This window comes from Sorex araneus, chromosome 3 (assembly GCF_027595985.1).
Source record: "Sorex araneus isolate mSorAra2 chromosome 3, mSorAra2.pri, whole genome shotgun sequence".
NCBI classification, from domain to species: Eukaryota; Metazoa; Chordata; class Mammalia; order Eulipotyphla; family Soricidae; genus Sorex; species Sorex araneus.
Genome location: NC_073304.1, coordinates 30,532,700 through 30,553,089, shown reverse-complemented (window position 1 = coordinate 30,553,089; position 20,390 = coordinate 30,532,700). Strand labels below are relative to the sequence as shown.

At 46.8% G+C, this 20,390-nt stretch overlaps 1 protein-coding gene across 3 annotated transcripts in view; it reads left to right on the top strand.

Annotated features, from left to right (window-relative positions):
• The window catches only part of SMOC1 (SPARC related modular calcium binding 1), a 148,790-nt gene that overhangs the window by 102,738 nt on the left and 25,662 nt on the right, over nucleotides 1-20,390 (top strand). For 2 of the 3 annotated variants that reach the window (XM_055133877.1, XM_055133876.1), the window contains exons 6-7: nucleotides 8,926-9,015; nucleotides 11,073-11,153. In XM_055133877.1, the coding sequence (XP_054989852.1) occupies nucleotides 8,926-9,015; nucleotides 11,073-11,153 (171 nt within the window). The remainder of the gene's footprint in view (nucleotides 1-8,925; nucleotides 9,016-11,072; nucleotides 11,154-20,390) is intronic. The other variant, XM_055133878.1, reaches the window with a different exon arrangement.

The following is a 20,390-nucleotide window of genomic DNA, read 5'->3' as shown; positions in this document are numbered from 1 at the left end:
CTGGCTCTGCACTCAGGAACTACTCCTGGCAGTGCTCAGGGGACCATATGGGATGCTGGGATTTGAACTCGGGTTGGCCGCGTGCAAGGCAAACGCCCTACCTGCTGTGCTATCGCCCCAGCCCCCAGATTCATCTTTTGTGTCCCTCCTGTATTCTCCTCAACTCAACCCCTGGGAGCCACATTTCTCTCTAGTCTCCATAGCTTTACCTTTCCTAGAATGTCATAAAATAGCTCTTTGAATTTTAGACCTCATGCTCAGTAATTGAGATGGTATATGACCAAGATGACCAAGGGATAGACTCATAGATCTATACAACAAAGTAGAACAGATATGACCTACACGAGTATGGCAACATGGTCTTTTTGGGAAGGGATGGACCCACATCTGGTAGAGCTCAGAGATTACTTAGAGATAAGTCTTGGAAGGGCTCTGGGCAACATATGAAATGCCAGGAATTGGACCTGGGTCTGCTATGTGCAAATCAAGTGCCCTATCTGCTGTTCTATCACTTCGTCCCCATGGCAACCTGATTTTTTTTTACAAAGATGCAAAAGCAATTCAAAGCAGGAAGGATTTTTTTTCTCCACCAAGTGGTACCATAGCAATTGGATAGCTATTAAAAAACAACAACAACAACAAAAAACACCTCCATGCCCAAATCCTTAACCTAAATTCATATCATATAAAAATAAAAGTTGAAGTGTATCATGAAATCAAAATAAAATATAGGGCTATAGTGGTAGTACAGCAAGTAGGGCATTGCCTTTCATGTGGTCAGTCCAGGTTCAATCCCTAGCTCCCCATATGGTCCCTTGATTCCTTCCAGGAATAATCCCTGAGCACAGAGCCAGAAGTAATCCTCAAACACCACTGGGTATGACCCTAAAACAAATGCATAAATGAATAAATACAAATAAAATATATGAATAAATAAAAATAAAATAAAATTTAAAGCTACTAAAGATTTAGAAGAAAACAGAAGAATATTGTAAGAATCTATATGTGGATGAGCCTTGAACTTTGATGTCCTATACCAAAACATAGTTTTTTAAATGAAAAAAAAATTGGTCTGTGAAGGATACTGTTAAGAGAACAAAGCAAACCTACAGTCAGGCACCAGTGTTTATAAACTGCACATCTGACATAGGGCTTATATCTAGGATCTACAGAGACCTCGCCAGTTGAAAAAATTCAATTAAAAAATGGGCACAAGCACAAATAGGCACTTCACCAAAGTGCATATACAGAGGAAAAATAAACAGTCATGAAACTGTCACGTGGAAATGTAAATGAAGACAATGATAAGATATCACTGTGTGCCTGTTAAAAGGGCTAAAAAAATTAGTGATACTGCCACATATTGGGCAAGCTATGAAAAAACATGGTATTTCATACACTTTTGGTAACATAAAATGACATAGCCATTCTGGAAGTTTCTTCGAAAATGAAACAAGTATATCCTTACTATGTAATTTAGTAATAGTACTCTTGAGTATATTCCAGAAAAAAATATTTGTCTGCAGAAAAACTTGTATATGAATGATCACATCACTTCTATCTGGCATAATCAGAGATGAAAACTAAATAACACAAATGGAGATACACTCATACCGTGAAATTACTGTAACCACTAAGTAATACGGAAGGGAAAAAAATGTTGATTTGTGCAACAACTTAGATCTCAAAGACATTTGGCAAAATAAATGCTAAAAACACCAATTTTGAAAATTCCTATTTTCAAATGACTCCATTTGTATAATATTCTGAAAAATCATGATTAGAAATGGAGTTTGGTTTACCAAGGTCTGGAGGAGGTAGAAGAAGAGCGTGAAAATAGAGGGGTAGCACCAGGGAGTATTTTGGGATGATGGAATCGCTCAGTATTGTGACTATCATGTTGACTTCATGAATCTTTGATTGCACAAAATTACATAGGATGACATGCCACCTGTGCCAGCACGCACACAGATGAGCGCAGGTGAAACGGATGCGATGTGAATAAGATCTGTGGGCTTCCCCCAACATCAGTGTTCTGATTATGACATTGTGCTGTAATGATGTTACTGATATACTTACAGATTACCTGTAGCAACCTTCTAGCTGGCAGCACTACACAGGTAACTTATAGTGCTGGGATGATAGGGCGAGGGATACATGGAACTCCTTTTATTATTTGTCCAGCTCCCTAGGGATTAGTAACCATTTCAGAATTAAAAAGTTAAAATACATTTCCACAGTCTTCTGTGTGAGCCCAGACCAAACCCACTCCATTGTGGCTATTTCTCCTCTTCCCTAGCTCCCCTCCATCATTTCTCTATTTCTCTTTCCATTCTGATCTACCTTTTTCACCTCCCTCACGATTTCTCTCTTCTTCAGGGGGATGTGGACCTTCAGGGTGTGAGGAAATCAGTGACAAATAAGTGACAAACCAGCTGAAGCTGGTTTGGGTTCCTTTGGGCAGAGACTATGCGGGAGAATGGGCAGCATGAATGGAAAATATTCACCTTGCTTTGGTTTCGACCCAGAGTCCGTGGATGGTTTCAGCTCTCAAAGGTCAAAGTGGGGCTGGCTCAACTCTACATTTCTGAGCATCTCAGGAAATGCTGAGGTTGAGTAACATGCCTCCTTCATGGTCTGATTCAGACCAAGTTCTTAAGAGAATTTTGAAAACAGGCCCAAGTTGTCTCCCAAAGATGCCCAGAATGAGTCATCTCAGCCTCCTCACTGGGCCCTCGGGTCACATGCTGAGAGGGGGAGAGTGACGATGACGTAAATGTGGTCCCCTCAAAAGCAAGAATGTTCCAGCATTTTTACCAGGCTGAAGTTTATCTCTGTGTATTTGTAAAGGATAACTAACCAATGGCAGAATATAGGAGTTCAAGAGGGAGGGTCACTGGTTAGTGAGGAACATGGTTTGGGCAGGGCCCAAGAACTGATGGGACATTGGAATCTTGAGAGACCTTCTGAATCTCTGGATGGGGGATGGTGGTTTCTTTTTTTTTTGCCTCATTCTCCAAGGCTTCTCAGTCTCGGAGACCCCCAAAGATGCCATTAATACAGATTCCTACTCTGGCCCCTTTTGACACATGTGCTTTTGAAGGACCTGGAAGAGAAAGCTCTTTGTATGTGGTCAGAATAAACTCATTGTACACCCAAACAATTAACTCCTCAATGGACTTGCCAGCCCCTTGAAAGGCCCGGCCTTACTTCGCTGGACCTCTTGGGCTCTATTCAGTCCCTTAAGCACACCAATGTTTTTGGGGTTTTGTTTGGTTTTGTTTGTTATTCTGAAAAGTCTTTCCCTGAGAATAGTCCGAGCGGATCAACATTGTCCTCGGTCCGGCATTTATCTCCAGTTGCCAGCAAATGTCAATCAGGAATCAAAAAGCCAAACAGAGGAGGCTTTGAACAGTGTCATTGGGGGTCGAAGTGACGTCCAGCTGTCTGTGCGTGGGCCAGGCCCTCTGTCACACAAACCCACTGTCTGTATAGGCTTGCAGAGCCCATGCAGGGTCTGCACCTGCAAGGATGGGGTATGTTTGGGCTGGGGAGTCTTGGAAAGCCAAATATGTTCCTGGGTCTGGGCACTTTCCACAGCTGCTGATGCCTTTGGGACCTTGGACAAATTACTTTCTGGCATGAAAAAGAGATTCAGTCTCTCTTTATTGGCCCATTGACTTCTTCCGCCCTGACTGGTGGTGAAAACAGAAGAGAAAAGCCACCTGCTGGAAACTCGCACTGTGGCAAACTGCAGTATAATACTCTTTTTTCTGGGGGGAAGGGGGTGGGGGAGGAGTCCTCCCAAGCGGTGCTCAGGAGGCCCAGAAATAACTCTCAGTGATTTTCTTCCACTGGGATGATGGGACAGGCTTCATCAAAGCCACATCCAGTAATGCAAGGAGGCTTCTGGGGCTGTACTCAGGAGGTCATATAGTATTGGTCATGGATCCCAGGTGAGATGGATGCTAAGCATTTGTTCCAAGTGCCTCCTCAACCCTCTCTCCATAATAGCTTTATGGTTGTTGGGGTTTTTTGTTAGTTCGTTTTTGTTTTTGCTTTGGGGCCATACCCAGCAAAATCGGGTTACTCCTGGTACTGTTCTCAGGGATTACTCCTGGCGGGCTTGAGGAACCCTATGGGATGCCAAAAATTGAACCCAGGCTGGCTGTGTGCAAGGCAAATGCCCTACCTGCTTTCTGTACTATGTCGCTCTTGGCCCTGGTTGTTGATTTTGATACTATTCTTGAGAAATACTCATAAGTTTATTATTTATTTGTTTGTTTAATATTTATTTATTATTGCTTATTATTTATTTACTCATTATTTATTTTTAAAATAAAATCTTCTTCCTTTGTGCAAAACATAATTCCCAAATGGAGAGAGAGAGAATTGGGGAAATTGCCTGCCATGGAGGCAGGGTAAGGACTGGGATGCGGGGAGGTGATATACTGGGATACTTGTGGTGAAAAGTGTGCAATGGTGGAGGGATGGGTGTTCGATCATTGTACAGCTGAATCTTGAACATTAAAGCTTTGTAACTGTATCTCACGGTAACTCAATAAAAACAAATAATAATAATAAAAAATAAATAAAATAAAATCTTCTTACTTTTACTTGTTTTCCTTAGTGAGAAAACAATAATCTTTGAATTGACTTTTTGCAGTGTTCTATCCTCTTCCCCTTGGGTGGAGGAATAGTCTGGAATTAAAGTGAAATGCAGTCATATTATTTAAGGTCCAAAAGAATCATCACCAGGAATAGGTATCAAACACAAACATCCAATCAATCTTGTATATATGTGTAAACTGAGATTCAGATATGTACGTAGGTCATTACGCACATAAACACAGATATTGCTTAAATATAAGTAAACTTTCCCCAAATTAAGAATTGTTCAAGTCATCAAGCTGATGATTTATCTAGCAGATGACTTTGGCACTACTCCCCCTTTAATTTTCATAGTTTTAATAAAATATAATTATGCAACATAAAATTTGCCCTCAGAAAGTATACAATTTAGTGAATCTGGCACATTTAAAGAGTGGTTCCACCATTATCAGAGAACATTTCTATCCTCCTAGAGAGAAAGCTTGTGCCCATTTGCAATTCTGTCTCACTCCCCCTCACCCCAGCCCTAGGCAACCACACATCTGCTTTCTGTCTATAATTTCTCTGTTAGACACTTCTTATAAATGGAGTCATGCAATGTGTAATATTTGCTCATGTCTTCTTTCATTTAGTACTTTTGGGGGAATCATCTGTTTTGCCACATGGATAATAATTCATTTCTCTTCATTGCTGAGTAACATTAGAATATATGGGCATACAACAGTTTGTTTATCTATTTATCAGTTGACAAACATTTAGATTGCTTCCCGTTTGAAGTCACCATAAATAAAGTTGCTGTGATTAATTGTATGCATGTCAGCTTCAAGTGGTCATGTTTTCATTTCTCTTGGATAGATTCCCAGAAGTGGAATTTCTGGGTTGAGTGGTAAATTTATGTTTAACTTTTTAAAGAAAGGGCCAAACTCTTTTCCAAAGTGGCTACCCAATTTTTCATTCCTACCAGCAACAAATGAGAGTTTCCATTTCTCCATATTTCTGCCAACTCTTGGTGTGGTCTTTTCATTAAAAAAAAAGAAGAAGAAAGGAAGGAAAGAAAGAAAAAAAGAAAGAGGTCATTATAGTGGGAATGCAGAGATAGCTCATTATAGTTTTAATTTGTGTTCTTCTAACTAATGATCTTGAGCATCTTTGGATGTATTTATTAACTGTCTATGCCACTCACTTGGTAAAATGCCCATTAAAAGAGCTTGCCATATAAAAATTATGCTATCTTCTTATTGAGGTCTAAGGTATGCTTTATTTTTCATTTAATAACTTCAATAGGGTTTTAGTTTTGCAAACCCAGTTTTAAAAGCCAGCCATTGGATAAGTGACGGAGCAGTTTCAGAGCTTTGTCTCTCTTCAGAGCCCCTTAGCCACCTCTGCTCCCTACACCGAGGTCTGAGAGAGGGCAGGCAGGCACTTTTGATTCATAGATGCCACTGCTCAGAGAAGAAAAATGCTGAGTTCTCGGTACCCCACTCAGTAGATGGAAACCTGGGACTTAGAGGGTGGGAGGGAGGCTGGGGCACCTGTGGGCAGCTTTACTCTCTCCCCAGAGTGCTGTTTGGAGTGGCTGCCAGGGAGCAGAACGTGTTGGCCTGGGGCTCATGCTGGTGGAAGGGGGTGCTTGTTTGCCAGCTTGGAAGCCGGTGGCCCAGGTGCCCAGAGATGATGGGCAGAGGGTCCTATTGGCTTTGGCTTGGTTTCCTCTTCCCTGGGCATACTGAGTGGCACAGGTGGTTCTCCTGGCACCCCCTTTCCCTTCTCGCTTCATAAAGATCCCGCCCTCGGTCCTCCTTGTGGTAGTGCAGCTGGGTGGCTCTTCACCCGAGGTGACCCTCCCCTGTTGGGTGATTCATTCCCTGCACGTGGCTTCCTGCTTTCTGGGTCCCCTGCAGACGTCCTGACCCTTGTTCTTGATCACTGAACCAGATGGGCAGTCCCACGGTCCCTGGAAGAGGGGACAAAGTGGCAGCGTACTTCTGCTCTGGGAAGGGAACCAGCTCTTGGAATATGGGAGGATTTTAACTGAATATTAAAATGTGCATGTGCCATTTTCCATTTGGGTTCTCACTATGGTCCCTAAAGTGTGAGTGTGCGGGTGTTGGGTTTCTCCCTTTTTCCTTGTTCCCTTAGAAAACTCCTAAAATGAAACCACCCTGCTCAGAGGGACCAAGCACTGGGCTATTTAGACTGTGAACTCTACAGCCAGTGGGAGTGACCAAATCTGCATGGCAGCTGCCAAAAGTCTTTCTTCTGTGGCTCACTGAATTCAATGGAGAGAGGTGTTAATAGAGTCAGGGGAAATGATGCTGCTTAAGACATGACATTGTGGAGATCTGTTCTCCCCACAGAACGTGTTTGTTCTTCCTCGGTGGTTTCCAGAGCAAACTTACCCGGTTTGGCCACAGATGGTGCCTGGCCTAGACTCTAGTTGGAGGCATATAAGACATCCACCATAGTTGCTCATGTCTTCCTGCTATATCCCTTTCCGTGGACTGACAGCCACATCAGCCAGGATGGCTGGGGTCACTCTCCGTGGGAGCCAGGTCTTGGTGTCAGCATCAGAGGATAATAGCAGGGTCAGGTGTCACACAAGGGTTGCACTTCTGGCCTCAGCCTCCAGTGAAGAGGGACAGGCCCTATGACTCTCTAATCTGAGGAGCTGAAGTTCAGGTGGTTGGTGCAAAAATGGGAGCAGCACCCTGTTCTTTCTCCCCTACCCACCACCCTCCCTATGATGCAGGAAGTCACAAAGATTCTGAGTGCTCCATAAGGCCTAGAGTCATTATCATGGATGATCTGACTGGCATCATGGGGTGGCTGGAGCCCTTGGATTCTATATAACTATAAATTGTTACTACTTGGAGAATAGTCATGTGGAATTTAATTCTAAAAGACCTCTGGGGACTTTGGAAGAAAGGATGGCATAATCATCCAACTCCCCGAGCCCAGAGGGTGATCCTTCCCTCCCCGTGTCAAGGGCAAAAAGCAGAGAAATCACAAATGGTATTCCCATGGTGGCAGAGATAACGTCACCCAGAGGGCAAGACTTGTTTCTGTGGGAGCACAGGCTGTGTGTGCATACCATGTGCAGGTGTCCAGTCCATCCATAAATGTCTTTGCAATTAAGATTTCACTGGAAAGATGGTTTGGAAAAATAACAGTCTGAAAATGCGCCGTAGGTGGGCGGTAATGAAACATAAATTGAGATACATTACACTCAGGTAAGGTTGGGGGAATCCTGAAAGGAGAATCAAATCAGCCCCGACTTCTGACTTGTGGACGTGATAGCTCTGCCAAGAGTCACCATCACTAGAGGAGAAGCATGATGACATTGCTCTGGGGAACCCCTGTTCTCTCCTCTGTGTTAGATATTTCAGACTTCCTTGATACATTGCTCATATTCCCTCCCACTTTGTGTGCCCCCACCTCTGTCTGGAAGTTGAATGCATGTGTTTCAAAGATAAAAGTGATTCCCGATTCTCTTCAGTTCTCTTTAGCCAGCGAGAAGTGGATCCTTTTTGCCTTCACATTGATTTTTGTTTTGTTTTCTTTTGGGGGCCACCTGCTGCTGTGCTCAGGCCTCACTCCTGGCTCTGTGCTCAGGGAGCACTCCTTATGGGGCTCAGGCTCCATTAGTGGTGCCGAGGACCAACTCCAGTTGGCCTAGCGCTAGGCAAGAGCCTTACCTGCTGTACCATCACTCTGGCTGCCTTGTTTTTTCAGATGAGGTTGGGGAAATAGGTAGGTGTTTGGAAGGGATTAGCAGCACTATCTTAACATGTTGATGCTGACCCTGCAGTTTGTGTTGATTAAGCTCCACTCAAGTGTAAGCCATCAGTGGCACACACAGCATCATTGTGTTGGGCTCTTTGATGAGGGCCACTGGGAGGATGCTGGGTGGCTATCCCTTCATAGGAGGGCAGAGAGGGACTGGAGACCATGTACCACAAGTATGCTATCCTTATCCTCACATGTCAATCTGGGGAAGGCAGTGCTCCTGGCTTCCTGTGGGGGGGGGGTGTGCAGCGGTGATGGCGAGGAGAAGGTTAGTCTTGATTCAGGCTAGCAGGACTCCCTTCTGCTCTCGCTGGGCTGTCCAGCACACACCTGGGTCTCTCTTTCTGTGGGGGATGGCTCTGTGGTTCTCTTTCCCTTCTTGTTCTTTACTGCTTGCCTCTCTTCCTCTTCCTCTCTTTCTCTCTCTCCACTCCCAGTATCCTTTCCTGGAACTTGGCCGGGCCATGTGCAAACCCCAACCATTCAACAGTGCTGGAGAGTAGATAGTATTTACCTCAATAATGGTAGTTTCTTTTCGATTCTTTTTAACCCTCAATTCAGATGACGGGTCTAAGCCGACACCCACAGTGGAGACTCAGCCGGTGTTTGACGGAGATGGTAAGTAAGCTCACACACGGTGCTTTCGACTCTTCTCCTCCCGCCCACTTCAGATCTAGGGAAGGTCTTCCTTTCGGATGTTTGTTTAAGCCTCATTATTATTTTCTCTATTTTTTTTTTAAATGCAAGTTTCCCCCAGTTTAAGCCGGGTTGTTTTAACCTTTACAAAAATGCCAGTCTTCCCAGGAACTGGTCCACTCTCCCCTTCTGGAAAGGCCCCTCTGTTCTCCCCAGGCTTCCTGCCTGGAAGCTGATGTCCAACAATAACACAGCCTGGATGGACCCTTCAGGCAGCCAAGACCAAGGAGCCCTGTGGGTGGTGTTCTATTAGTAAACGAGCTATGCCCTGCTTTATGCCCTGCAAAGAATCAGATCCTTGGGAATCAGGGGGAAATAAATGAGATGAAACTCTTCTCTCTATTAGAGATACCTTTGTGTTAATGATATGGCGTCCATTATATTTGTTTTTAGTAAAATGGACATTTATGGAAGAAAAGAGGTAATAGGGGGCTGGAAAGATAGTTTGGTGGGCAAGGTGCTTGCCTTGCATGCAACCAACCTCAGTTTGATCCCTGGCACTACATATGATCCCCTGAGGAGTGATCTCTGAGTAAGCCCTGAGCATAACCAGGTGTGGCTCAGCCTCTTCCCCACCCAAAGAAAGATAAAATGGCCAGAGAACCCATCAGGTGAATAGATGGCTCTCGAGTTGGATCCTGAATGTGAATCAGGGCACTGGGGCCACGGCTGGGGTGGTCTCAGGGGATGGGATGGTGGAGAGGAGCTATAGTGAGGAAAGGAGCAGGAAAGAGACCAGGCAGAAGAGTTGGTTTGGCTAATGCAGAAGGACCCTGAGAATTGAATCAAGACGGCTGGGAAAGGGGAAATTCTAGGTCAAGAGAAATCGTGGTGGCTGCTGGCAAAATGGAGGTTACATCTCCCTGGAGGTGTGAATAGCAGCCAGGCAGAACACGGGGTGCAGCCGCCTAGCCTGCATTCTTCAGCGCACTTTGCTCAATACACCACATTCCCAGTGGGAAAGCCAGGAAGCTTGGCGCAGAGTGCCATTTGCTGAAAGTCTGACAAGGATGTACTGCCAAGCAACGGGCTGCTCTCAGCAGTGTGTCTAGGCCTGGATCACGAGACGGGACAGTGACACAGAGGATTAGGAAGAAATCATACCACTGGCTGATATTCTGGTGAAGCAGGCGCAGCTCTAGAGAGAAGGACTGGAAATGTCAGGTGTCTTTTGCAGCTCACAGGTCCTTTTCTGAAGCTTCTGTTCATGCCCAGAAATTTAAATATCTCTGTGATCCGCCAAGGTCCTGGATCACTGGGAACTCTGGGACCAAGGGAATCAGGGAGGCATGGATCTTAACACTCTCAACACCTTTCCTAAAGACCTTGCCCGGTGTCGAGGTCATTCTGGATTCCCGCATCACGTGGCCTCTGTGAGACCCAAGGCCTGGAGAGCGAGTGGGCTCCCAGAACTCTTGGGATTGGGGGATTTCAGCCTCCATTCAGTGGGAAATGGCGAGAAACTGAGTCAAAACACACTGTAAAGCTATTACTTTCTTTGCCTTGTGGATCAGTTTCAGCAAACTGAAATCTGTGGTGACTCAGTCATTTCCTCTGAAATGGCCGCTGTGGTTTGTTTGGCGTTGATTTGTTGATTTATCCCCTTTAAATCTTCTTTCAGGGAAGCAGCTGAGAGAGTTGGCCTGGCCCATGATCCTGGCCTCCTGGGATAATATTTTTATTCCTGGATGGAGTGTCTCAGTGTCTCTAAACTCTGACCACTCTGCCTCTCGGCACATGAGGCCTTGTTGGCACAAAAGAGCAGATGGGGTGGGGAGTTTCCCTGCAAGGGAGCTGGAGGGTGTCGGGACAAAGTGGACACGAGAGAGTCCATGTCAAACCTTGACGCCTCAGCCTTCTTAGAAAGCTACTGAGGTCTAGGAATAAAAGTTTGTGTTACATGTTATTGACTCAGACTGTGTTTTCATTCTCTCTCTCTTTCTTTTCCCTCCCTCCCGCCCCCCATCCCCTTCCTCCAGAAATCACAGCTCCTACTCTATGGATCAAACACTTGGTAATCAAGGACTCCAAACTGAACAGCACCAATGTAAGAAGCTCAGGTAAATAATGGATTGGTTACACAAGGGCCCCTTGACCCCATACTCTTCAGGCATGAGCACATCATTTAACCTGTCTGGCCTTCATTTTCTACAGTCTGATGAATCAGTTTCTTTCAACTTAATACCCTCCCCCCCATTATTAGCTCAAGTATCTTTTTTTATGAGTATATGACCATTTCAACTAAAAAATCTTTTGATTCTGGGCCAGAGATGTGGCTCCAATGGCAGAGCCACCCCCTTGCATATATGAGGCCCAAGGTGGGGGGCAGGTGTGGCCCCAGTTGACCCCAAGCTCCGTGAGGGGTGACCTCCAATATAGTTAAGAAACAAAACCAGGGGCTGAAGTGATACTACAGTGTGTAGGGTGTTTTCCTTGCACGTGGCAGATCTGGGTTTGATCCCTGGTACCCCATATGGTTCCTGAGCACCTCCAGGAGTTTTCTGAGCACTGCCAGGTATGGCCCCCAAACAAAAACAAAGAAAAAGTAAAAATAGAAAGAGAAAGAGAAAAAGCAAGCAAGCAAGCAAGAAAGAAAGAAAGAGAGAGAGAGAGAGAGAGAGAGAGAGAGATAGCTAAACCCATTTTAATGTTTGAATTGGCTTTCGATATGCTATGCAGAAGAATTTGAAAAAAGAATGGCTGAACATAGAGACATTGGGCTCTTCAAACCTCCTAAGTCTTGATATCTGTGTTTTGAAGGCTTCCAGAGCTGCTTGCTGTCATGTATTTTCTGTTTGATCCCAGAATGCTCCTGGGAGTACTCAGGCATGGGTACTGCCTGGACCCTTTATAGAAAGGTGATTAGTTTTAAAACATCTTTCTTATTCATAGGACTTATTTGTAAAGTTCATTTACCATGAGTTAAGCCCAAAGTCAACAAAAGTACCTTATCAGAAAAATAACTCTGGGGGCCAGAGAGATAGTACTGTGGGTAGGGCATTTGCCTTGCACACAGTCGACCTGGGTTTGATCCCTGGAGTGCCATATGGTCCCACAAGCACTGCCAAGGATAACCCCTGAGCATCCCTGGGTGTGACCCAAAAACAGAAAAGAAGAAATAAGCCTCATAGTCCCAGTCTGCATTTTTCTCTGGGAAGGTAATTCTTCTGCTATGACTTCACTATGCGGAATGGACCTGGGCAGACTTTATTGCCTGGCAGTTTAATTCTGCCCCTGTCCCTGTCCCTTGTAGAGAGAAAGACCTGTCAGCCAGAGATAAAGCCTCTGAGCTGGCAGGCTGAGTCTCATGTGATCGTTGATGGTGAGTGTACTATCCTTGTCCCCTTCCAGGTTTATCTAGGCCAGCTGGGTCCTCTAAGTGGTGGTGTGGGGACTTGGGAGAGCCTGAGTGATTGAGACTTTGTGCTGAACCCAGCAGCCTTGACATCCAGGCTGGTTTCTATGGCTGGGGGTGGTCTGTGCCTTGCTGTAAGCCTCTGAACCAGAATCTACAAGCTGTGAGAGACTTGTCTGAATGGGATTGGAATTCAACTATGTGAGCACATCCTTGTGGGCCAGTCTTGGACAGTGCAGGGCAGGGGTTAAGCACAGGTGTCAAAATCAGAGGGACCTGGGCTGGCTCTCCTCTTCTGTTTAGTGAGACCCAATCCCCTTGGCTGACAGAGCCTCTGCCCTCCCTCAGAATCCCCGAGGCAGTGATCAATCACTGGGCCTTCAAGGAGGCCTGGCTAAGTGATAACACAGTACATATGTGCATGTATTTACCATCGTCATCATTATTGGCAGAAAAATTACCATAAGAATTCTTCAACTCAGAAACAATTTCTGATTGTCAACCTCAGGTGAGCTGGGGGGAAAGGGTGAATATCAGGACATTTTTTTTTATAACCTTCTTACACTCTTCACTCGCTACTTGGCAAATGTGAGATATCGTCTTGGTGCCTGTACTGTTCATCTGGAGTGATGTCTGCAAATGTTCCCACCCATCCACCCAGTCTTTGAGTCCCTGGCAGATCTGCAAAACCCAAGTGATCCGTATGTGGGAAAAGTCTCTGAAATCATACAGCACCTTGACACTTACTTGACGCCTAGCAGCTGTTCCCCTAAATTTCCTTCTCATCTGTTACTGGTTAATTACTTTTCATGGACTATACATTCTGTGAGACAAGGGCTTCCAAGGAAGTGTACTCATCTCTTAGAGTCTCACCCGTGTGTTTGATTACTCGAGGAGAAAACATTAACATCCTCCTCAGCATCAGTAAAATGAGAATCCTTACTGTCATCATTGTTCGTCCATGCTACACCCAGCAGAACTGTACACAGGTGACCTCATCCTCACCCTTTCTGTCATTGACATAAGTGTTGCTAATGTCCTCATCTCACAGATAGAGATTTGGCAGCTGAGATGTGGCAGTTAAATCCTGGGCACGACTCCTAATCGGGCCAGAGAGAGCTCAAGCTTGGGAGTCTTGTTGAGTTGTTTTTTTCTTTTGAGTGGTAAGTAGAGGTATGGGGAAGTGTTTAGCCCTTACCTGTTGATGCCCATGGGCTATTCTTTGCTCTGTGCTCAGAACTGACTCCTGGTGGTGGTTGGGACACTGTATGAAATGCTAGAGATTGAACTGGGGTCAACTGCATGCTACGCAGTGCCTTAGCCCCTGTGCTGTCTCTCTAGCCCTGAATTAAATTTTCTCTGTGTGTTCAATGGCACTAACCACTAACCACTATGATCACAATGTGGCTAGAGTGATAGCACAGAGGGTAGGGCATTTGCCTTGCACGTGGCCGACCTGGGTTTGATTCTTTAGCCCCTCTCGGAGAGCCCAGCAAGCTACTGAGAGTATCTCGCCCGCAGGGCAGAGCCTGGCAAGCTCCCCGTGGTGTATTCGATATGCCAAAAACAATAACAACGAGTCTCACAATGGAGACATTACTGGTGCCCGCTTGAGCAAATCAGTGAGCAACGGGATGACAGTGACAGTGACACTCCAATGGCAATGTCAAGTCTGTTAGTGATGTTTACTGTGTCCTGTGTTCTTTTGCTCTCCATTCCTACTTCTGCTCTCTAGTTTCCAAATGGATGAGTGGGATCACAGTGAGAAGTGGTCTCTGGGGAGGGACAACTACCTTCCTTTTGGGAGTGGGGGGAAAAGGGTATGACCTGGCCACCTGGCTGCTTTTCCTTGTTTGACCCCTGTTATACCATACAAGGTTGTAGGTTGTATGGCTGTAAGGTTTGTGTGTAGGCAGGATAACTGCAAAGGGAGACTGACACCAGTGTTATAGATGAGAAATGGATACCTACGGGACTTCCTAATAAAATTGGCAGACTTTCTCCATCTGAATCAGAGGTCATACTCTTTGAGAACCACTCCATCTTATTATTACTATTTTGTTTTATTTTGTTTTTGGTCCACACCAGGCAATGTTCAGGGATTATTCCTGGCTCTGCACTCACTCCAGAATTACTCCTGGCAGTTCTTGGGGGACCAATTGGGATACTGGGGATTGAACCAGCATCAGCTGCATGCAGGGCAAGCGCCTTCCTGCTATACTATTGCTCAGGCCCCCACCTCCCCCAGCTCCTCCATCTTTTCTGGAATTGTGCATAAAAGATCAGGTGTCACAAAGGCATGTCTGGCCACTTGCCTGGTTTTGCAAATAAAGTTGTATTGGGCAGTAGCTATACTCACTTTAAAAATACATATGTTCTGTGACTATTTTCTCGCTTCATGGTAGAGCTGAATAATGGTAATCAAGATGGTCTGGTCTTCCTTGCAAAACCTAAAGCATTGACTGGAAAAGATTTTCTGGCTCTGGGTGGAGAGGATGGCAAGGGGTGCATTTCGGGGTGTGTTTGGTAGGGGTGTCTTTCTAAAGTGTGTTGGGCCTCTCTTCTGGGCCAGGTGGAAGTAGAAGCCACATCTCCAGAGAAAGTACCTGATGGCCCAGGAGTTCTATTGATGTTCCACAGGCATTGGCAATGTTCCTGGTGCCACTCTCACAGGAGAGCCGCCAAGGAAACCTCCAGAGACTTTTCTTTCATAGGCAGGAGGGTCAGGAAGCTTTTGCAGCTAGAAGAATTAAGTCAATTAACAGCATTTGGATGGGCTTTGGTAGCAGGCAGCCTACAGCCCTCTCTTCCTACCAAGAGTCAAGTCACCTTCTCCAGGTCTTGATTTCCATCTGTGCAAAGCACAAATATTAGTGCTTTGCAGGACTTTCCCAAAGATTTGGTACTCAGGTTTCAGTCACCAGCACATCGTAGATCTCTGTAAATGATTTCGAAGAACGGAGTTACTTTTGATGGCCTATCTCTGCGATGTTTTCACCACTTTGCCGCTGGGGCCTCCGGTGAGCTGAGCTGTCATCTGGACTTGGAGGACAACTTGCATCTGGCTGACTGACTCCTGTGTGCCTTGGAGCCCCCGGGGCCAGCCCCCCGAGAGGTTTCCCATCAGTGTCTGGGGAAAGATTCTGGGTTCAGGGACATGTGAGTCTTTATCTCTGGGAGCTCTTCCGTGGCACCCTGAGAAGCAGTCTGGGTTCGGAGGCCAAAAGGCCATCCCCATTTCTTTTACACCCCAAACACCCTTCTTTCACACTCAGACCCTGTGACGCCAGGTTTGTTTTCTGGCCTGGGGACTGTTGATGTTGGAAGGGTTCCACTGGGCAGCTGAGGTTTTGCAATAACATGACACACGCCCACAGACGTGTCCCATCTCCCTCTCCCTCCTGGAGGATTTGCTCCTTGTCTGAAGTCGCAGTCACATGTTGACCATGACCCGTGTTGCCTTCAGGGTCCTTCAGGCTTCCCAGCTGGGCAGGTTTGGATCTCAGTGCTCATGGTCCTCACCCCGGTGGCACCAGCATGCCTTCCTGCATGCAGGGAACCAGCTCAGGCCCCTTCTGTTGCACAAGCTGCCATCCCACTTTTAACCAGGACTTCCAGCTGAGTTATTTGTATTAGGGGCTGGCTACCAAGGAGGATTTTGAGATAACTGGAATTAAAAAAAATTGTTTCAACACTTAAGGGGGCTGGAGAATTAGGCACTTGCCTTGCAAGTGGCTGTTCTGGGTTTGGTCCCCAATACCACATGTGCTAAGACTGATTCCTGAGCTGTGAGTGGTCCAAAAACTCAAAAGGAAACAAAAACCTTTATTATATAGAGTAGTACAATGATGAAAGAAATGGGAAAAAAAAACATGATTCCTCTCAAATTTTCATCCTCATTGCTTCTAATTTTCTATATGCAGATGTGACACATAAAGACAATACCACAGCTGTAAGGGCATGGGAGCTGGCTAGCTTTGGGGGCACATGTGAATCTGAGTTAGAATCTTGGCCCTGCAGAACCCCCAAAATCACAGGGTATTCATTGGAGACTTCCAGCATCACCAGGCCTCAGCTCTGGCCTGAACCTCCTGGCCCATTCTGACTCTCACTGGGAGGGCCCCTAAGGCTCCGAGCATTGCTCTCCAGGCCAGTCCCTCCCCCACAGCACCCAACAGCTGTGATTTATAACTTGCTCCCCACCTCTCCCCCCCTCCCCACATGATGAAATTCTGTGCTTTCTGCTCTGGGAAAACGCTCTCTCAGGAATGTGCTGGCGGAACTTGGCTGTGCTGTCTGTGCAGCCAGAGCGTTGCAGGGACACGGGACCCTTCCCCATTGTCCGGCGGGGGTCTCTCCTGCAGTGTCGAGGGTTTCCCCAGCCTCCTTCCTTGCCTTTCTCTTTCCTTTTGGCATCTTAGCTGTGTCACTTATTTTCTGGTCTGACTTCAGGCTTCTGGAACCTGGCCCTGTAGCATAAGGACTTCCTTCTTCCTGGACCCTTGTTCCCATGGTGACTCTGGCCCCAGAGACAGAGGACTCTTCAGGGCTACATACAGAGATGCACCGCTGATGCACGGTGCCCTGACAACCAGGCCCAACCCTCCTTGTTACCCTAACAGCATCCAAGGATCGGACCCTTTGGGCAGCACCTCGACCTTCCCTGCATGACCTGATCCTCTCCACTGGCTTTGGGCCCCTCCTTTCCAGGAAGGGTCCTGCCAGAGAGCTGCTTCCATGGACATTTGGAGGGGAGGGGGTCACTGAGGCAACTGCACCCCTTGCCTGGATCTCTACCCCCACAGCAGCACTCTGGGTCTGCCCAGAAACCACAGCTGATGTAATGACCTGAGGCCTGGAAAAATAAACAGCTCTCAGAGAAAGCAGCGGTAGCCGTTGTACGCAAATACCTCACGGCCACCTGGAGCCCCGTACATGACGTGATTGGAAGGAAGAATGAGTAATCCACTAACGTTAGCAGCCCGGCGGGTCTGGACTTGTGTGCATTTAAAATATCTATATAAAAATAAGCCCTGGGTGTTTGTTCTATAACTGGCCTTCTGGATGTCTGCCCATCTGTCTTGGGCAGGTGTCTTGGTCTATCGTGGCCAGTAGGAAGGGTAGGAGGCAGGCGTGGGGTCTTCACTGAGACCCATGTTCGAGTGTTCCAAGTTTTCCCTTTGCATCAACACCTAGAAAGCTTGGCCTTATCTCCGCTTTCACCCTGAATGTTTTCCCATGAGCTTTGTGCATGAGCTTTGTGCATTGCCTGGCTCCTTCCTTTCACATTGTCCCCTAGCACATTGAGGGGTCAGGCAGGTGGATGGGATCCAGCATCTAGGACTTTGCTTGACCAAGTTAAAGTTTTGTTTCTGCAGTTAAATTTCTGTGCTGCTTGGTCAGGCTGAAGTGATAGCACAGCAGGTAGGATGTTTGCCTTGCACGCGGCTGACCCAAGTTTGATTCCTCTGTCCCTCTCGGAGAGCTCAGCAAGCTACTGAGAGTATCCTGCAAAGCCTGGCAAACTACGCGTGGTGTATTCAATATGCCAAAAACAGTAACAACATGTCTTACAATGGAGACATTACTGGTGCCTGCTTGAGCAAATCGATGAACAAAGGGCAACAGTGCTACAGTGCTGTTTGGTCACAGAAGCGTGTATTTCAAGTTTCCTTTTGGCCCCTACTGCTGCAATGGGAATCAAAGGGGCTGCCGCCGTTTGGTGATTGGTTCCTCCCAGTTTGTTCAAAGATAGGTATGAAACCTGCTTTGAACTGTTTGCTGTGTTTTTTGTAAAGTGACTTTGCAGGTAGACAGGGTATATGTATCTTACACATACACAAACACATACGCAAACGCACACACAGTATTATTAGTGTTTGGAAGTAAAGTTAATTGTTGATTTTCACTGTTTAAAACCCATCTCTTCTCTCTGCTCCCTTGGCTATGCCCTCTCCCTTCTCTTTGCCTGGCTTTTGTCCTTCAATGCCAGAGCTCAGCTCGTCGAGGCAACCCAAGTGACCAAGAAAACCAGAGTCAATGATTGCCACTTCTCAGACCCTGCCATTGCAGAAACACTTTAAGTATGTGAGAGTCTTTTGGCAGAAGGGTTATCATGTTCCTTGACGGGCAGAAGACCTAAGTCTTTGCTCAAATCCCAGTCGATGTGAGTCAGTGATGGTCTGGGACTCATTTCTCCAAGTTTTCTGGGGCCAGTCCTGTCCGGGAGCCATAGCCTCTGGAATGTGTGTCTTGTTCTCCTCCATGCCTTCAGAAGTAAATTTCTATCTGTGGAGGAGGGCATAGGGGGAGGAAGGACACCGGGCATGGCTGTTTAGGGTCCAAACAGGTAGATTCATCTGTGGCTTCTTCCTCTCCTATGACTTTTTTTCCTAGCAACATGCCCAGTATCTGTACCCACTGCAGATACAGCTCAGTTGCTGTGCTGAGGTGTGGTGTGCAAATTTGTTGATAGGTATTTTGGCAGACTCTATTTTGGACTTGTAAATAAGTTGCCATAAGCACAAGAGTTCAGTGCTCTGCCGGGAGGCTTCTGAGCCACGGCAGGTGCATCTACAGGCCTGACTGTGGAGGGGGCTTGAAGTACAAGGAAGATCCTGGGAGTCTCAGCACCTGCCCTGACTCAGGCCTTCCCAGTTGTCTTCCCCTGGACCAAGGAGACTGGGTGTGAACTTGGCCCCTGAGCCATCCATAAACAAGCAATCATGGGCTGGAGCGATAGCACAGCGGTAGGGCGGTCGCCTTTCACGCGGCCGACCTGTGTTTGATTCCTCCGCCCCTCTTGGAGAGCCCGGCAAGCTACCGAGAGTATCAAGCCCACGCGGCAGAGCCTGGCAAGCTACCCGTGTGTATTGGATATGCCAAAAACAGTAACAATAAGTCTCTCAATGAGAGACGTTACTGGTGCCCGCTCAAACAAATCGATGAGCAATGGGATGACAGTGACAGTGACAGTGATGCCTCCTATTGGGGTACGAAACAGTGGGAGTGGAAAGGGCCTGGGGACCATCTACTATCACCACTTCATTTTATTTATTCACTTATTTATTTGGGGGTGGGTGAGGTGCTACAAAGCAATGTTCAGTTAGCCTGGGGTCATTCCCAGTGATGCCCTGACAGCTGGACCAGATGTTTCAACGCTAAGGCGATGCTGCTTGGGTCCAGCAGTGTTTGGGAGCTATCTGGGCCACGCCTGGCAGTGATGTTGGGGTGATGTGGTGCTCGGGATCATACTCAGGCTCTGTGTGTGCATGGAGACACTCCAGCACTCTGAGCTTTCTTTCTAGTCTTGCTTAATGTTGAATGATATGAAGAAAACCAAAGTAGTTGAGATCTCATGCCCATCAATGATTATTCTGTGTCGAGGCATGAGTTTGGTGATAAAAGAGCTTAGAAGATAAGCACCTAAGGAAGGAGCTGGTCCTGGGCCTCAGTGGGCCCCAGGGAGGACACTGGGGGGTGGCCCACCCCAGTGGGAAGGAAGGGCGTGTGGAATTGGTAGTGTCGGGATCGCAGATATCAGACAGACCCTTAGTTGTATTATTTGCTTTAGTTCGCCTCTGTGTCTCCACTAGACCTGCTGTCATACTGCTTCTACCACTCCATTCATGGCCAGACCCTGCCAGCCATTGGGGAGATAGCAACGAACAGGCCTGGGTCTAGGAGACCCAGTCACGTTTGCTGGAGCCACTGCTCCCTTAGAGAAGCTCAGAATAATAGCAGCTACCACAAACCCAGTGCCCAAGCCACTAGGTTCCAAGCTCTCCAGGCTCTACTGCATTTAAGGTATAGGGGCCCCAGGGGTGATTGCTGGGCTCTTCCTATGGCCCGCTTGGGCACTGGCCTTGCATGTAGTTGGCCAAGGTTGGGTCTTATTCCTCCTACCTAGCTCTCACCTTTTCCTCTGGTGCCCCCTGAGTTC